Source organism: Apostichopus japonicus, chromosome 9 (genome assembly GCF_037975245.1).
Source record: "Apostichopus japonicus isolate 1M-3 chromosome 9, ASM3797524v1, whole genome shotgun sequence".
NCBI lineage: Eukaryota > Metazoa > Echinodermata > Holothuroidea > Aspidochirotida > Stichopodidae > Apostichopus > Apostichopus japonicus.
Window position 1 is genome coordinate 21,914,195 of NC_092569.1, and position 18,865 is coordinate 21,933,059.

General features: G+C 35.9%; 1 protein-coding gene across 1 annotated transcript in view; it reads right to left on the reverse strand.

The window, feature by feature from the left end:
• Positions 1 to 1,052: 1,052 nt before the first annotated feature.
• Positions 1,053 to 18,865, reverse strand: part of LOC139973940 (uncharacterized) — a 120,935-nt gene continuing 103,122 nt past the window's right edge. Inside the window, exons 35-42 of the mRNA XM_071980832.1 lie at positions 9,893 to 10,198; positions 9,038 to 9,343; positions 7,797 to 8,102; positions 6,310 to 6,615; positions 4,643 to 4,948; positions 3,928 to 4,233; positions 3,190 to 3,495; positions 1,053 to 2,391 (exon numbers count right to left, since the gene is read on the reverse strand). Coding sequence (XP_071836933.1) covers positions 2,066 to 2,391; positions 3,190 to 3,495; positions 3,928 to 4,233; positions 4,643 to 4,948; positions 6,310 to 6,615; positions 7,797 to 8,102; positions 9,038 to 9,343; positions 9,893 to 10,198 — 2,468 coding nt within the window. The 3' untranslated portion in view covers positions 1,053 to 2,065. The remainder of the gene's footprint in view (positions 2,392 to 3,189; positions 3,496 to 3,927; positions 4,234 to 4,642; positions 4,949 to 6,309; positions 6,616 to 7,796; positions 8,103 to 9,037; positions 9,344 to 9,892; positions 10,199 to 18,865) is intronic.

Genomic DNA, 18,865 nt, shown 5'->3' on the forward strand with positions numbered 1-18,865 from the left:
ATATATGTAATAGTAATAATAATAATAATAACAACCATTGACAATGACCAATGACAAATAAGTAGTGCTTTACTTGCCTGTTAAAAGTAGCAGCATTTTGGATTTCTTTGAGGCTGTTAGGAAGCTTATTCCACAATTTAGGTCCAGTGTTCGCAAACAAGTGATACCCTCACGAGGATTTAACTAGAGGTTCTATCAATATTGTATTTCTGTTACGGTCAGAGGTTACCAATATATCATGGATATATTTAGGAACCAGTCCTCTAACAGACTTATACACAATCAATATTATTTTAAAGTACACCCTCTCCTTGATTTTAACTCAATGCAGATCATGTCACATGATCATATCTACCTCGACCATATATATATATATATATATATATATATATATATATATATATATATATATATATATATATATATATATATATATATATATGTGTATATCTTTGTATTTGTGTATGTGTTCATGTATTTATATATAGATACAAGTCATCTATATTTATAAAAGAAGAGAGGGGAAATACATAGCTCTGATACATTTTAAGCATTATGTAAATAATTCCTTTTAACATAGAGCTGACAGAACAATTTAGTTATCGACATTGAAAATAAAATTGTGTACCATATATAAATTACTCTTAAATAAAAATTCCTTTTTTACACATGAAGTATTACATTTATCATTTCAGACTAAATAGTCGCGTACCAGATGTAAATGAGGTTTTCGAAAGTTCAAGTTTGCAGTAAGTATCGAAAATTTTAATACTTTGAGAGTTTCTAGATATAGGAAGAATCGTGTTAAATTCTCTGACTTTTACTGCTTTTACTCCCTGACAAGGTCTATACTAGGATGTTTAAACGAGCTGTTATCCATATACCCAAGTAATATGCTCGTCTTCGGCTTTGGTTATTATTAATTTTTCTTCTGTCAGAACGCTGCAAGGTGAACTATTTTGAATATGCGAATGATTGTATCTGTTACTTAAGGATTAACATGCAATATGAATAATCAGAGGAAAAGTAAAAAGAAACAGCACACTGGTGTCCGGGTGGACCGAAAGAAATGTAAAGTATACAAGACCAAAGATAACATTTTTCATGGGCTAGTATTTAGTTCTTGACATAAGTTCCTCATTAGTCATTTCATTTCTTCTTCTTTTCTTTTGTATTCTTTTCAGGATTTATTGTTCACACTTTAATTAAACCTCAGACGTCGATCAAAACGTAGGTATAAAATGGGAAAGAACTTTAGGATCGAATGAAAATATAATAAGATACATATTTATCATGTAGATTTGACATCATTGTTTTCAGAGCAATATATTTAATCGATATTTTTCATCACTTTGACATAGATTACTAAATTTTATGCAATAAACAAATACATAAGCAACAGATGGATTTCATATTTAGCGACATGATTTTCAGGTTCTGTATTTTGTTCAACCCACGTTTTACTGAGTGCAGGGTGCAGCTGTGGTCACCTACATCGTCAGACCGAGATAATACATTTCAGTTTTTTTCTTCTCATGCATTTGTCAGTGTCGACGACCATTCGCAAAGGTTCACTCACCTACCAAAACAAATCGGAAAATTTAAAATCAACCACCTCCCTCTTGCCCCCTCCCCACATACAAATCTTTGAAATCCTGACTTTAATACCAGTCATAAATGGAACCTGAATTGTTATTTTACGGATTAGTATTGTAGATGGGTAGATACTAAGTATATGTTCAATTCTTTTAATTTCCTACTTCAACTTGATTGTTCCTTTGATTTTAATAATAGGTCAGAAGCCAATCCTCAGGGCAAATTGATAACGACAGCGTTTTCTCATTTAAAAAAGTGGTCAACATATACCTCGAATTCGACTTGCAGCAATAGAGCTAGTTACAATAAAGGATTGGTTACTTATATCATTTGTAATCTTCTTCAATACTTAAAAGTGGCACAGGATTGATAACTGGAACCTTTAAGTCTAAAATCTTAAAATATGTGATTATAATTGGTTTAGGAGTTACATGAATAGAAAGCATATACAGAAAACAGTCTTTAACCGCTACACGAGGGACTGTTGTCTTCGTTTACAGAGTACACCAACGTCCTCCCGAGGTTCACAATTGTGATTGCCCCAGCCTGTATTTCCACATTCATCAATGTTTTTCTCGTTTCCAGTGCAGTCAACCTTATCAAGCCAAATTTTGACAGTTCCTTCACCGTATATAGCACTGCTTGTAGCGATTCCACTGCCTTTATATCCAAGTTGACGGCAGATTACTGATGTATCATTGTCGTCCCAGCCATAATTGCAGATTGTACCCCATTCACCATTGTGATAAACTTCAACTCGCCCTTCATTCCAGTTTTTACCGCCAACCAGTCGCACTGCAATAGACAAGTAAATATATATATATATATATATATATATATATATATATATATATATATATATATATATTGTAACTATTTTTATTACTAAAATCATTTCTTTACTGAACTTTCCGAATAAATTTTACATGCAACAATTTGTGAAGTGAGTGTCAACCCTCACCATTGGATGTAACACTGACAGATGTTTGCAGTTACTGATTCTGGAAGAAAACTTTGTTCCAACCATTCGTACATAGTTACACCTACTACACACGTATTGGAATAAATGAGGGAATCACTGTTAAGCTTCAAGGTATCGAACTAAATTAATATTGAAAAGATGTATTATGCTAGCTGTTGGTGATATATTAACGTGCTTAACCTATACATAATATTTGAATTATCTGTAAACGTTAACTTTCAATTCACAAATGTAAAGAAATGAAGTTGGTCTTAGAATCAAGTCACACTTTTTACTTAAATGTGACTTTTGGATGGGACTTGGCTCTACAGAGACATCGTATATATATATATATATATATATATATATATATATATATATATATATATGTTTATATAAATATAATATATATATATATATATATATATATATATAAATAAATATATATATATAAATATATATATATATATATATATATATATATACATATTTTTATATACACATATATTAAACTATTCTGGATACTCCAAGTGTGTGCCATTTCAAATATATATATATATATATATATATATATATAAATCAAAGAAACATATGTGATCTGTCGTATTAATAATTAGATGTTTAGATCTTACCACTATTACAACTAACTCCAGCATCTTCATTATGTTCACAATTTTCTTCTCCCCATAGGTTGCTTCTACAATAATCGATGTGCTTTTCTGATCCAGAACAATCAACGTTATCCAGCCAAATTGGACCCGAACCGGCACCGAATTTTGCCCTATGCAGAGCAATTCCATTGTCACCATAACCAAGATGGCGACATGCCACGGATGCATCTTTGTCATCCCAATAATCATCACATATTGTCCCCCACTTACCATCATGGTAGATTTCTAAGCGACCCTCTCGAGGAAGAGTGCCACCAACAAGGCGCACTGTAGTAAAACATAAGGAAGACCAGTTACGTTACGTTTCCAATCATTTGAGGACTTTTTCCAGAGAAATGTTAGTAAAAATCGGTAGATGGATAAATAACGTGTGAAAGAAGGATTATAAAAAGACGAATAAAGTGTACTAGCTTACATGTGTTCATTGTCACATAGTATGACTCACTGTTGATACATATGATACACTTATAATACTGTTAATGTCAATGCCGACTTGACAATATATCGGCGTAGTTGCGAATGAACTGATATTCAGGTTCAAATAGAAGTTAGCCTCCTTCAAATAAAACAAAATGAAGTACAATGATACAGAACAGCACATTAAAAAATAAATTATTATAGGACTATATAATATATATATATATATATATATATATATATATATATATGCAATTTCAGGTATACTAATTCCGAACGTACCTATTCCGCAACTGACCCCAGCGTCTTCGTTGTGTCCACAGTCGTAATTTTCCCATTCTAACCCGTCACAGTGGTAAATATTACTTTCCAAACCCGAACAAGATATATCATTTAACCAAATCGGTCCAGACCCTTCACGAAACATCTCAGTACCTATAGCTGTTCCAATATTACTATAGCCAAGTTGACGACAAATAACGGACGCATGGTTGTCATCCCATTTATCACTACATATCGTTCCCCACTCTCCATCATGGTAGATTTCTACTCGTCCTTCATGAGAAAAGGTGCCTTCGACTAAGCGAACTGCAATAATAAAAATAATCATAATCATCATCATCATCATCATCATCATTGCCATCATCATCTGCATGGTCATCGTCATCGACATAATAATGTCCGTTATCCAGTTGTCACTAAAAGTTCGGAATGTATTTACGTTTCGTGGTCACACAGAACTGCAGAACAATTACCCAAATGACATGAATGTCTTGTCTTATTCCAGTGAAAATGTCACACATGGCATTATTTTCGATTGATTATTTTCGATCATAAACTGGAGAAGGAATGCATGTAGCAGTAACTATCTATTGAAAGACATGCAATCAGTATAACGTGTTGTAATCAATTGAGTTTAATATGATGTAATATCATCACATAGTCACCGTGCATCCCATGAAAGAGACAGTTCCTTCAACTCTCATTTTAATCTTACCGGTATCACAAGAAACTCCAGCATAATCAGTCTGATCACAATTGTGTTCTTCCCATCCACCGCTCCCACTGTTTTCAATTTGTTGTCCGGATCCAGAATAAGAATCGTCGTCTAACCAACTTTTGCCTGAACCTTCATCAAATTGTACACTTTGCCAACCAATTCCAAAGTCTCCATAACCAAGTTGACGACAGACTTCAGACGCATCATTGTCATCCCATCCGTCATCACATATTGTGCCCCACTGACCATCGTGGTAGACTTCTACGCGGCCTTCTCGTGGACTAATCCCACCAACCAGACGCACTGTTAAAATCCAGTAAACCATGTAAATTCCCCTTTTTTAACATTGATACAAGTTTTGTGATATGGTGGGCCTGTCCAAAGGACATGCGCAACTTGTAAAAATGCATGGATTGATTATGAGAAATCCGAAATGGTGGACCGATGGTGGACAGAAATGGTTCACATGCTACAAAGTTAACAAACCGGAGTTCCTGCTAAAATTGGAATTAATACTTTACCTTTACTATCCAAGCACTTTCTTTTACTGAGATATTGAGTCGAAATTTACTTGTGCAACTTAAAGACTCATTCCGCCTTTTATTATTATCACACGGCAAACGATAGCTCTCCTGACAGCAAAATTCATCTCTTTCAGTTTTCACAGGTTCGATACAACTACATTATTTTGATCCTTTTTAGCTACAGATAGCACTCATTTCTAATGGGTCGCTTGAAATTCATAAGAACGTTTTAGTATAACAAGAAAGGGCAACCTACGTTTCTCTACTTTGGAGTGTGATGCTTTGGAATTAAATTAAAAAACATCTGAGTTAAAAAACATCAACATTCAATGAAGACGAAAAAGAGAAAAAATGCTACTAGCGTAATATCTTTAGATCTCTGGCATTTAAGGTAAGTTTTGGGCTAATCAAGCAAGAAAAATGCAGAATTGTAACACGAGAAAAGTACTAACATATCTTTAAGACCGAGATTTAAAGTTTCATCCCAACTTGGTTGCGGTTTTATGGTGTAACAGAATACTAAATAACAGTTCATATAAGTCATGCGGTCGCGCATGCGGCTGATTATGATTTGAAGTTGGTCAGTTAAGATATTTGTAAACTGAGACCGGACATGAAATGCTTAGTTATCGTGTTTTCACGTACCCTATCTGTAGGAAGGCGACAATATTTGAAAATAGAGAAATTATCTCTTTAAATAATGCAATTGTCTTGTTTATATCAGAAGCGTAAAGGATGATATCGACAATCATTTGATAGTTCTTGACATATTTAAAATGGAGTTCAGAATGGGGCTCTCATATTCTCGAAACAAAATAACCATGTTGTAACCATATTACCACTTCCTTGTAAAATTTGACCTAGTGAGTTATACATCACCATTTGTAAAAGGATTAACTAGATAAAATGAATCTCTGTTTCAACAATATCTACATATCTATTAACTATAAGGATGAAATCATAATACTTGGTTAATATTAGAACATTAACGGTAAATGAAAATAGTTCTATTAGCTTATGAGTTACATAGAATGAACAAGCTGCCTCTTATGCTGTTGGAAGAACTTTAAATATTCATGAGAGGAATGAATTGTATCTTTGGTTAATAATGCTCCAATGCGTTAGGTCCTGTTATCGTACCTGTACCACAATAAACTGAAACATCTTCATGATGTCCACAATCGTGTGTTGCCCACCCTCTGCTCCTACAGTTTTCAATATAATTTTCTGATCCAGAACATGCAACATCATCCAGCCAAATTGGGCCTGAGCCTACTCCAAATTTTGAGGCTTGCAATGCAGTTCCGACGTCTCCATAACCAAGTTGACGACAGATTACGGATGTACAGTTGTCATCCCATCCGTCATCACATATAGTCCCCCACTGGCCATCGTGGAAAACTTCTACGCGACCTTCTACAACTAGATTCCCACCAACCAGGCGCACTGCAGTGAAATGATAGAAAGTATTAAATGTACATGTTGTTACCCTTTATGAAATTATTAGTCAATCATTTATAATCATATCCAGTTTTATACATGATAAGCTGGAAGGAATGCATATAAGTCCGAATCAGTGGACCAGATTCCGAAGTTTTTATTTGTCTAAGAATAATTACAATTTATTGAAGAAGGTTGCATGTGGCACAACTATGCCATCATAAAAAACTGAGTATGCAGTATAGCCATTGATTTTTCTTTAGATGTCGAATGCTGATTGTCAAAAAACTTGTTCTTGTCTTTTAATACCACATTGCATTGTTGATATTTTCGTTTTGCTTAATAAATTATGTGTTATTGGAATAGAGAAATGACAATGACTTTTAATGTCTCTGAGGTGCCTTATTAATACCAAATAAGCACACACTTCATGTGTCACAGGCTCCGTATAGTAAACAGTATTATGATATACACATATACCCAATACATGATATTGAAGTTGGTGCTCGTCAAAAGGGTTACCTGCATATAACATAAATGTAGAATATATACTACTATGAAAACACTAAACTGGTTAGACAAAGAACCAAGTAACCGTTTTGTCCAAATCTGTAATATTTTGAAAATTACATGGTTTATGAACTGATCATTAGATATTAACGTGCTTGGACACCCAACCACCTGGGCGGACATTGCAATAATATTATATTCAAAGTAATAAGTGGTCGTAAATAGGTAGTAATGTACTTTTTGTATTCGAACATCGTCAAATTTTATAGGATGTTTCTTTTGAATGATGGTTCTAGGTGTGGACTGTTATGCTGAATAATCTTGTAAGATCGAACCGTCAGTTTGGTTTCCAACATATCACAGAATATGCTTGTTAAAAAATGATACCTAGAAGATAAGTGGCTGCATTCCAATACTGGAATAACTAACGTGTCAGATGGAGATTTATTTAAAGAAATAACAGCAAATACTCTTTGAAAATAATTGGAAATGTTAACCTTGTTGTATCCTTTCCGATGAGGGGCATTAATAAACGTTAAACATGTGTTTGAAACATCAATTAAATTGGTTAGAATGAAGAGAGTGTATTATGATATGTATGTGTAACTATGATATATATATATATATATATATATATATATATATATATATATATATATATATATCCCCATACTCACATGTGTTACAACTGACACCGGCGTCTGCATCGTGTTCACAGTTGTGTTTTCCCCATTCTAACCTGCCACAGTGTTTAATATTACTTTCCAAACCTGAACAAGACATTTCATCTAACCATATATGTCCAGAACCTTCCCCGAAATTCGCACCACCTCTAGAAATACCTATATCACTATAACCAAGTTGGCGACATATAACTGAAGCGTCCTTGTCATCCCATTCATGATCACATATTGTCCCCCATTGATCATCGTGGTAGACTTCTATGCGTCCTTCTTGAGGAAAAGCGCCTCCGACTAAACGAACTGCAATGGTAATAACATATGAAGATGATCAAATTCCAGTTAATGTTGTTTATACTACCATTGGCACATTTTTAAACATGCTGGAAACATTTAAGCTTCTCCGCAATCCCCGGTGATTTTAACAACCTAGATACACCGATGACACATATGAAGTCGCCAGTTCACGAAATACTGAACGTATAAAGCGCATTTACGGTAATATATGGATATGTTTGACATAACTTAATGAAACTGACAAGCCATATCATTTAGAGATCTTGATACAACATGCATTACGTATCAGAGAAGTAAAAAACTCATGATATCATATGTGCTATTATAATGCATAAGAATTATCAAAGACAGAAATAAAAACTGTTAGCAAACTTAGGCATAACAAAGGAACGGCACGAAGAAATGGAAGAACAGCGAGAGGTCTAACGGATGTGAAGATACAATTTGCGGTGTTTAAAATGAGGATAGAATGAGTAATTAAGATAATAGAGAAAGGAAAATGGATGCTCTTCGTCTTGCCTTCACTCTAATAATTTGACTATTATTCATAATTCACAGTATCTGAAGGAAAATACCATTGTCAGAGTACCAGAAGACTTTAGGAAGCCATTCAAATGAGCTCTAATGTCATTGACCTCATTTCTTGCAGAGTTTGTAACATCCAGTATATAGGTGTATTAAAAACTACTCAAAAGAAACGTTTCCATGGCCACAGATTATCAGTCAACACAATGAAGACTTAAACTTCAGTTCGGCGACATTTCAACCTTCCTAACCTCACCATTTCAAATATGATTCTTCAAAGGCATTAAATTCCTAATTAAAATACCTGATAAGTTTACATTAAAAGTATTAAATTAACCAGTTCACCTTCTTTTCTCAAAGGAATTAATCAAAACAAATAATAACACGTTGACACATGTTCAGTCCTGCAATCTTACCTGTACCACAGTGAACAGAAGCATCTTCATGATGTCCACAATTGTGCTCCCCCCATGCAATGCTCCCACAATTTTCAATTTGCAATTCTGATCCAGAGCAAGCGATATCATCCACCCAAATTGGATCTGAACCTCTGCCAAATCTTGCACTTTGCCATCCAGTTCCAACGTCACCATAACCAAGTTGGCGGCAGATTACAGATGCGTCGTTGTCATCCCATCCGTCATCACATATTGTCCCCCACTGACCGTCGTGATAGACTTCTACCCGACCTTCTAGGGGATGTATTCCGCCAACCAGTCGTACTGTAGTAAAAAATAATATCAAGGAATTAGCATATAAATTTCCGAATAACATGATGATCTTTACAGCAGTAGTATACTGGCAATACTGTTAGCAGTAGCAGGTTTTCAAACGCGTGCAACTTTCCCCGAGTTAATTTGACAGGAATGTATGTGAAGAATCTGCATTTTTGCACTGTAGCTAGGTTACAAATTTAAACAACTTGTTCCATGGTTAATTGCAATGAGCTTTAACCTCTGTTATCAACGCATCTGCTCTCACTTGGATATGTATTTGTTGATTAGTTGTCCATCGAATGTATCTAGTGTCTTGAAATGAACTGAGAATAATGTTAATCTTCAGAAGTCAGATTCTCTGGAAATGTTTTTACAAGTTGCCCGGCGAGGTTTTAGGCCAATACCAGCAGTTTAAATATAAAAACCTAAACATATTACAACATCTTATTTTATATGCTCATGTAGTTTACTATAAGCACACGTTCACTGTATCGTTTAAAGTGTTATTGTAAAAGTATAGAAATACATGCAACGATTTTAATCCTCTGGTTATACCTGTCCTACAAGATACTGAAGCATCTTCACTATGTCCACAATCATGCTCCCCCCATTCATTGCTCCCACAGTCTTCAATATGTTGTTCTGATCCAGAGCAAGCAACTTGATCCAACCAAATTGGGTCTGAGCCTTGACCAAATTTTGCACTTTGCGATCCAATTCCGAAGTTTCCATAACCAAGTTGACGACATATAACTGATGCATCGTTGTCATCCCATTCGTCATCACATATTGTTCCCCACTGACCATCGTGGTACACTTCTACACGACCTTCTTGCAGAGAAACACCACCAACCAGGCGCACTGCAATCAATTAATGAAACAGTGAAGATTGTCAATTATTGTGCCCATTGGCTGTGCAAATCCTAAGGGAAGATGCATCGTCATTTAAAGCAACCTTTAATGTCGTCTTGTACGAAAAGCTGTCATACTAATGCCTAACCTAAAAACAGCTGCTGTGTACTTTAATTTCATAAACGTTTATTATACAAACATATAATACAAACTAATCACCGACGTATGTTTTTATCATCATTATTATTTTCTTAATCATTGTCGTCTCTTTTTAAATCATCATCGTATGTTACTGAAACCTTTGGCGTTCCTTAGAATCATCCTTTAGGTTTTATTTTGCTATACTTCTCTAAACCTGCAATATCATTGCCAATACATTTTTATCGACTATCACGGAAAAAATCCGTGGAAGTATTCCACTGGATTATACAGCAACGACCGCCATATGCGCAAGACTCATAAATAAATAAAAAGTACACCTGATGGAATCCAGGGTATTGCATCACCAAGCATATTTCATAGACAAACAAACCACTAACACAGATAGTTTGGTATTTACACTTTTGTATGATATAACTGAATTTAACATTCATTTTCTCAACATTGAAACCTTTCAAAATGTTTTGATTCCAACGTTAACAATTATAGCTCAAATTTTAAAATGAAATGGCAGTATCCATAGTGAAAACAGTGACGTATTGTTTATAACTTAGACCTGACCTAATGTTTATTATGTTATGTAGAACTATGTGATTAAATAGATATATTGTTTTTTTTCCCTGAACGTACCGGTACCACAACTCACTCCAGCATCTTCGTCCTGGCTGCAGTCAGGACTCCACCAATCTGAGCTATAACAGTCGTGAATATTAATTTCCAGTCCAGTACAAATAACTTCATCTAACCAAATTTGTCCAGACCCCTCACCAAAAGTCGCGGAGCCACTGGAGACTCCTTTATTGCTATAGCCAAGTTGACGGCATATAACCGACGCATGGTTGTCATCCCATCCATCGTCACACATTGTTACCCACTGACCTTCGTGGTAAAGTTCTACGCGTCCTTCGTGAGAAAATGTACCACCAACTAAACGAACTGTATCATGGATATAATAAAATGAGGAATATAACAGTTATATTTCACTCTGCATTTGACATGTGCTCCTTTACTATGCCATATTTAAAAATATTAATGTACATGTTCTATACGCAAATGATAGTTCATGTCCGTCTACCGAGAACACATGATCAAAGCTATATGTGGAATTCGGTAACTTTATAAAATAGAATGTCAACCACAGTGCAATATGTTTTGACAGTGATGTGTTCTGCAGTATGTGTCTTTTTGCAGCCCCAACCTTTGATAAAATTGATTCTTATAATTCTCACCGTTCATTTTGCCCACATGAAGGAGCATGTTACATCGGTATTGTTGTTTACATTTTAATATGACTCTATGATGTGTAAACACGAAACTGTTCTCTAAAGTGTCCCGAAATTTACCTGAACCACAATGAACGCCAGCATCATCCCCGTGTTCACAATTATGTTGTCCCCATCCGTTGTTTTGACAGTCCTCAACGCGGATCTCTGATCCAGAGCAAGACACATCATTTAACCAAATCTGGCCTGTTCCGGTACCAAATGCTGCACTGTTTCTAGCAAAACCAATGTTACTATAACCAAGCTGGCGACACACAACTGTAGCGTCGTTGTCATCCCATCCATAATCACATATTGTCCCCCAGTGGCCAATGTGATAGACTTCTACTCGTCCTTCTTGAGCATAGGTACCTCCGACTAAACGAACTGTAATGATAACAACTGATTAGGAATTAACAAAAGATAGTTCACTCTTCTGTTCCCGTTATAAATCAGCACAAACTGATGTTCTATGTTTCTAAATGACTTCACACTTTCGTTTTTCTAACCTCACATTTTCTTGTTCTTCCTGATTCCCGTTTGGCCTAATGCCCATTAATCCATTTTTTGCTGACTACTTGACTGTTAGAATCCAGAAGTTATAACTTCGCCTTATTTGTTCCGATATCATATTCACACAACATGCTAATTATTAAAAACAATTAAACAATTCATTGTGGTGTGAGTACCTACGGAAAATATCAAATTGATACCTGTTAAACACTGAACACCAGCGACTTCTCCTACTTCACAATTGTGATGTCCCCATCCTCCATTACCGCAATTGACAATATCATTTTCGGTTCCATCACAATTGACATCATCTAACCATATTAATCCTGATTCAGTACCGTATGGTGCATTGGAAATGGCTATACCCTCGGAACTAAAACCCAGCTGACGACACACAACTGACGCTTCGACATCACTCCATTGGTCATCACATACTGTGCCCCATTGTTCTTCATGGTAAACTTCAACCCGTCCTTCGTGGGGTACTGGACCGCCAGAAATTCGGACTGGAAAGGATTCAAAATATTACTTTTAAAAATATACTGTAAATATATACTAGTAATTTAAACATAAATAAGACATACTTTTTTTCTATAAAGAAATGTTTATTGGTTATTACAGATAATCAGCATTTTACTTCCCCTCATCGTCTTCCTTTTTTGATTTCATTCATCTCTGCTTGTTTTTATATTTTGTTTTCTTAGATTTCTTTTCTTTTAGTTATCTCTAGGTTCCTCCCTGTAAATGGGTACTGCCTGTGAAGACAACCATTCAAAGGAACTGAACAGTCTATGTTAATTCCAGTGCCGAAGATATTGTTTATACTACAAATAATAACGCCAGTCCTGTTATGAAACCCTTGAGAACTAAGCAATAAGATATATTTCAACGTCACCTGTACTACAAGAAACGCCAGAGTATTCACTGTGGTTGCAATTTTGTCGATCCCATTCCCGGCTATGACAATCGTTAATATTGTTCTCCAGTCCTGTACAGGCAAAGTCGGTCACCCAAGTTGGACCAACGTCAACCAACGCGGTACTATCTGAAGCCATACCTCCGACGTGATACCCAAGTTGACGACATATGACTGCTGCGTCTCGTTCATTCCACGAATCACGACATAATATTCCCCACTGACCATTACGGTAAACCATCACATGACCTTCTCGAGGAAACACCGAGTCACCGACTAAACGAGCTGTGTGGGTTAAATCATAAACATAGTTGTCTTCAATTTCCAAAGATCCCGTTATAGTTGTGTTTTGGTACAAGAGAAACACATCCAACTAATATTATTATCTGTGTTATCGACACGCTAGTGACTACCAAATCCCAAGAATATATCATTTTAATAGAAAGGTACAATATGTATTGTGTGTGAATGTTTGTCTTTATGCCATCGTTTCAACGATATATGTCAATTTGCATGGTGTTTATTGAGATGTTAACATATTACATTAGGCAATACATTAGTTCGGCTACTATCCATGTTGTACTTCCATGACACTTTTCGTTTAGGAAAAACAAATGACGATATGAAGAAAACCATGATATCGGCTTCATAGAGTGTCTACTTAGGGGATAAATACGAGGGGAACCGGTCGATGACGTCATCAGAGGTCTCAAATCAAATTTAAGACCGGGTACCCTCGTTTTTATCACCATTCATAAATGACCCTCACAAATGTTAGAAACGGCATTTTTTCGATAATTTTTGCTGATCTGTATTTAACTCTCCTTATGCCATGTTTTTTTCCTGAATCACGTAATAGTCACCTCATGTAAAACAGCATTTAAATTTCTACCGACGGACATTAAGAGTGAACAAATACGAATGAAACAGTATCGTTTGTTCTTAAATTTCGGTACTTTAATCAATGCAATGGACATTAAGAGTGAAAAAATACGAATGAAACAGTATCGTTTGGTCTTAAATTTTGGTACTTTAATCAATGCAAACACTCAAAAATGGAGGGAAATGACAATTAAATAAGAACAAATGAACAAATTTCTAAAGATAACATTGTAAAACTTATTTTTGACCTACAAGGTCAAATAGCGCAATAAACAGATGCTGAGTTGTGTGTGTTCTGGAAAGTCCGTAAGCGCTTCAACAGTTAGGCTAGGAACGTTGCATGTTGCTAACATTCTTTTGAGTAGAACTTGTCTATCCCTGTTCGGTAGATGAACCATTCAAATAAACGTTTACTGGGCCTGAGAATGAGCAGTTTTTGAAGAGGTTCCGAGCCCCATTTTCGACACGTTTGGACTTGTAGTAACCGCAGTGTACTGTTATTGCGAGTCTGAAAGATCGCTAGGCCTAGTCCCTGGTCAGTCATGTCGTTACTGCTAGTAGCTATATAAGTAGTGCTTACGTTATTGTTAGGCTTAGCGACAAGGTTTTTCTGTTATAGTGTCAACATTGGACGCTTTACGCTTCGATTCTTCTTTGAAGCACCGCGATAAGGTTGCTGACATTGACTCTAGCTCAAAATTAAGCTCAAAATTAATACCTTAGTCATTTCATATCTTCGAAGTATTTAGCTGGATGATTTAAGAAGTACGTACAGTGTGTATTGAGACTAGGTGTTTGAAACATATACAGTACTACTGCTGTAACTAATTGCAAGTAGGCTATATGTACTGTACAGTATTTGCAATTTGGAACATTTCTTTGCCCATAAACATACTGGCACATACTCATGGCAACGTTACACAATGTCTTCATTTCTTTTAATTATGACTTCATGATTGCCACGGCAACAAACCAGTGTTTGTCTAACATTTCGATCCTTAAGCAATTCTCCTCTCTATACACTCGACCAGTCTCGAATCGCATTCGAGACTGGTCCAGTATACAGAAAGATGGATTAGGCATTTATGAATCTAGCATACGACAACTTAGTGTTTGACAAGTTGTGCTACATTACTTGCACGAACTGCAAGTGTTGGCAAAGTTATAAAACCATGGAATAACGACTGCCGTTTAAGTCTGCAAGAACTGTTCTTTAATGTTGAGTTCACAATACAGAACCTTTTTAGGCTGTCGAGATTATGATTAGGAAGATTGATCTTTGCAATGTTAAGTCGGTTGTAATACAGGAAACAAATGGTAAAAGAAAGTACGCGATAGCTAACATAGATGCAAGGGGCTGATTGGAGGCAATGACGTGACATAGGGAACACGATCATGCACACGGTTTGTAATCATGCATTGACGTATCATGAATATTTAAGAGCAATACAACAGAGTGGAATGCGAAGTCATCAGCGACTAAAGAATCACACCTAACCTGTGCCACAGATAACTCCGGCGTCTTCACTGTGTCCGCAATTGTGTTGTCCCCATTGGTTACTCGTGCAGTTTTCAATGTTGTTCTCAGATCCATTGCAAGCAATATTATCTAACCAAATTGGACCTACCCCGGAGCCAAAGCTTGCTCTGCCATTAGCAGTTCCGACGACCCCATAGCCAAGCTGACGACACACGACGGATGCATCGTGGTCATCCCACTCATCATCACATATTGTACCCCATTGGCCGTTGTGGTAAACTTCAACACGACCTACATGTGGACGTTCTCCACTAGCCAAACGAACTGTAACATATTGATATTTAGAAAAGTATAGAAAATGTAAAGAGCGATAACGGTACATCTAAAATGACACCCCCTCGTATATTGAAAAAAATTCGATATAAAGGCGCCAATAATCTGATATTGTGATGAAGAAGAGTAGGGTCGCCCAGTGGAAATTTATGGAAACTGTTTAAGCTTAAGCAATGAACTATAATTTGATCCAAAAAGCCAATTTACCCATCGAACCGAATTTCTCGATCGCCCGTTAGGAATCACAAACAATTTCGTGTTGGTTAGCATCATGTTTGATATATATATATATATATATATATATATATATATATATATATATATATATATATATATATATATATATATATATATATATATATATCTATATATATAGTTGAAAATCGTAGTGAGTTGTAAAATCAAGAACAGTGAAAAAACTTCCAGCCCTCACCGGATTCGAACCCGGGCCCCCCGCTCTTTACGCGTTCACTTTACCACTAGGCTATTGACGCTGGTTGTATGTCCAGAGGTTCGAATCCGGTAGGCAGGTCGTAATTCCACTGTAGGCGTGTGTCACCAGCTGTATCGAACAATACTAGTTCTGTTTTTGGTGACATATTTGGCCTTACTCTAGAGATCAAACATATATTTATATCTATGTAATGTATTGCCCAATATGTAAATAACACGATTCAGTGATTGATAAACGTCTATGACAAAGCTAGTACATATAACATAATTGAGACAGTTTTACCTGTTATACAACGCGTTCCAGCATCTAAGTTATGTCCACAATTGTGTTGTCCCCATCCAGAGTTACCACAGTGACCAATGCTGCCCTCTCCTCCGGAACAAGCAATGTTTTCCAGCCATATTGGGCCCGTCCCTTCACCATAGCTAGCGTTACCTGTTGCTATTCCAGTATCACTATAACCAAGTTGACGACAAGCGACCGACGCGTCATTGTCATCCCAATATTTACCACAAACGGTACCCCATTGACCATTATGGTAAATCTCGACACGTCCTTCCAAGTGAGTGGTGCCATTAACAAGTCGAACTGTTGGAACATGTGAGCATGATCACATATGTAAAGGGATCAGTGAAAACAGAGTGTATTAAAACCAGACAATTGTTTGCAAGGGACGAACATAATTCACGTGGTTGATTTAATTATTATCATTACTTTCCTTGGTTATTTCATTAAGAAGTGAAGGTTATAACTATAAGTAACTTCATTCTAAAAGCATTTATCCATAAAGGAGTTAATATTAGCCACCAACAGTTTTAAGTTTACAAATACGATTGTTTCTGTTTGTTTAATATAATCAACTGCAGAGTGGCTGCAATTTGAGGAGAATATCATTATTATTTTTATAATGATATCTTTTGATTGGTACAACCATGAATCTTTATTGCGATCGTAATAATTACTAAGACGGTAAAAATATTCGACTGAAATACGATCAATACGTCAATATGCACAATATTATTTAACAGATTTTATCAATTGCTAATGTAAACCCGTTTAATTGCATATTAATTTAGTTGTACTCGATAAGCAGATATCGCAAAATATACAAAATTCTCACAACATTCACCCTCTTCTTGAACATGAAAAATAAGAATTCTAACGTTATATTTATTCTATTTGTCATCACCGTCTACCAAAGTACAATTCTCTTCACAGAAGGATTCCCATTTCCATGAATTGAGAAAAAGCAAGGACAAGTTAAAGATTAATTATATGTGTTTTTATTCATTTAAGTAAGACATTTTAATGAACACCAGATCTAGTAGACTATATACAATCAAAATTGCGTCAGCAAGTTGAGTCCAAGTTAAAGCTTTGTTTTTACATATCACTTGTAAAATTAATTTATCTGTATCGTTGGACGGTTCCAGGGAACATGCAAACTCAATAATATTTGATACTACTCCTAATTTGCAAATGTTTCTTTCCATCGCGAGGCATATTAGTAAGTGCACTTACTTTGGTTTGAGATGTGTAACTCGATATTTGATAATGTGTAGTTTCCCCATTCGTCTGTGATCATAAAGTAGTCATAGTGCAGCTTGTATGTAATATTCGACTCTGTAGAAAATTCCACTCGAAGCTGATAATTTCTTTGGTTTGTTATATACGCTATTTTGTCAAGTCCGAGCCAAAATTCACTACCATAGAAACCAAAACCATTTTTGTAGTCAAACCAGGTTCGATTAAATCCAACAGATCCGTCCAAGCGCCTATCTAGGACCTGAAACGTACGAAAGAATGCATTGTTTTCAACAATAGGTCATTTTATTTTAACGAAAAATTAGAACGAATTGATAACTGGTAACACAGTTGATCTGAGCAAAAGATTCGCCAAAATGCGAGAGAAACAATAAAACTGTACTCCTGTTTACTAGACGTCAATTATTATAGTCTTACCGGGATCTATCTAATCCAACAGATCCTTCAAAGTGCCTTTCCAATAGGCCATTGCATGTACGCATATCCTGGTGGGGACAGAGGGACGCGTCCCCACCAACTTTTTTTCAGTGGTGGGGACATGATATACCGTGACCCATGGTCGCGCTCCGCTTAGTATCAGAGAACGGACACGCGTCCCAACCATTATCCAACACTGATCTGCGCCCAGGTCATTGTATCTTAACATTAGAGTTGTACTCATTTTAACTGACGTCGTTTGTGTCTTTATTTCCCTTGTATATGTTTCATAAAGCGTGATAGAATCTAATACGTACCGTCCAAACCACATTTTCTAAATCATGTTCGCAGTACACCTCAAATGGTTCTGCGTACCCATCGGGCTTGATCTGGTAGACACCAGTGCCCGTACTGCATGTAGAGAACATGGTGAAGGCTTCATTACAATCCCTGGGATACAGAGGTTGTTGAAGGTCAAATATGTTTTTGCCTGCTCAGAATGAAAGTTAAGTTTAAGATAATATAAGCCATTGTATCGTAATTGTATGTGAAATAATAGTACTGATAATTCAATTATGAACAGGAAAGGTAAAGCATGATGAGTTAGCAAGGAATATTAACTTGAATGATTGTCAAAATGTAGGGGAATTCAATTTTATATTGTGGAAGAGATTAAAGAACTTACTCAATGAAAGTGTAGTATCGTAGCTGTTTG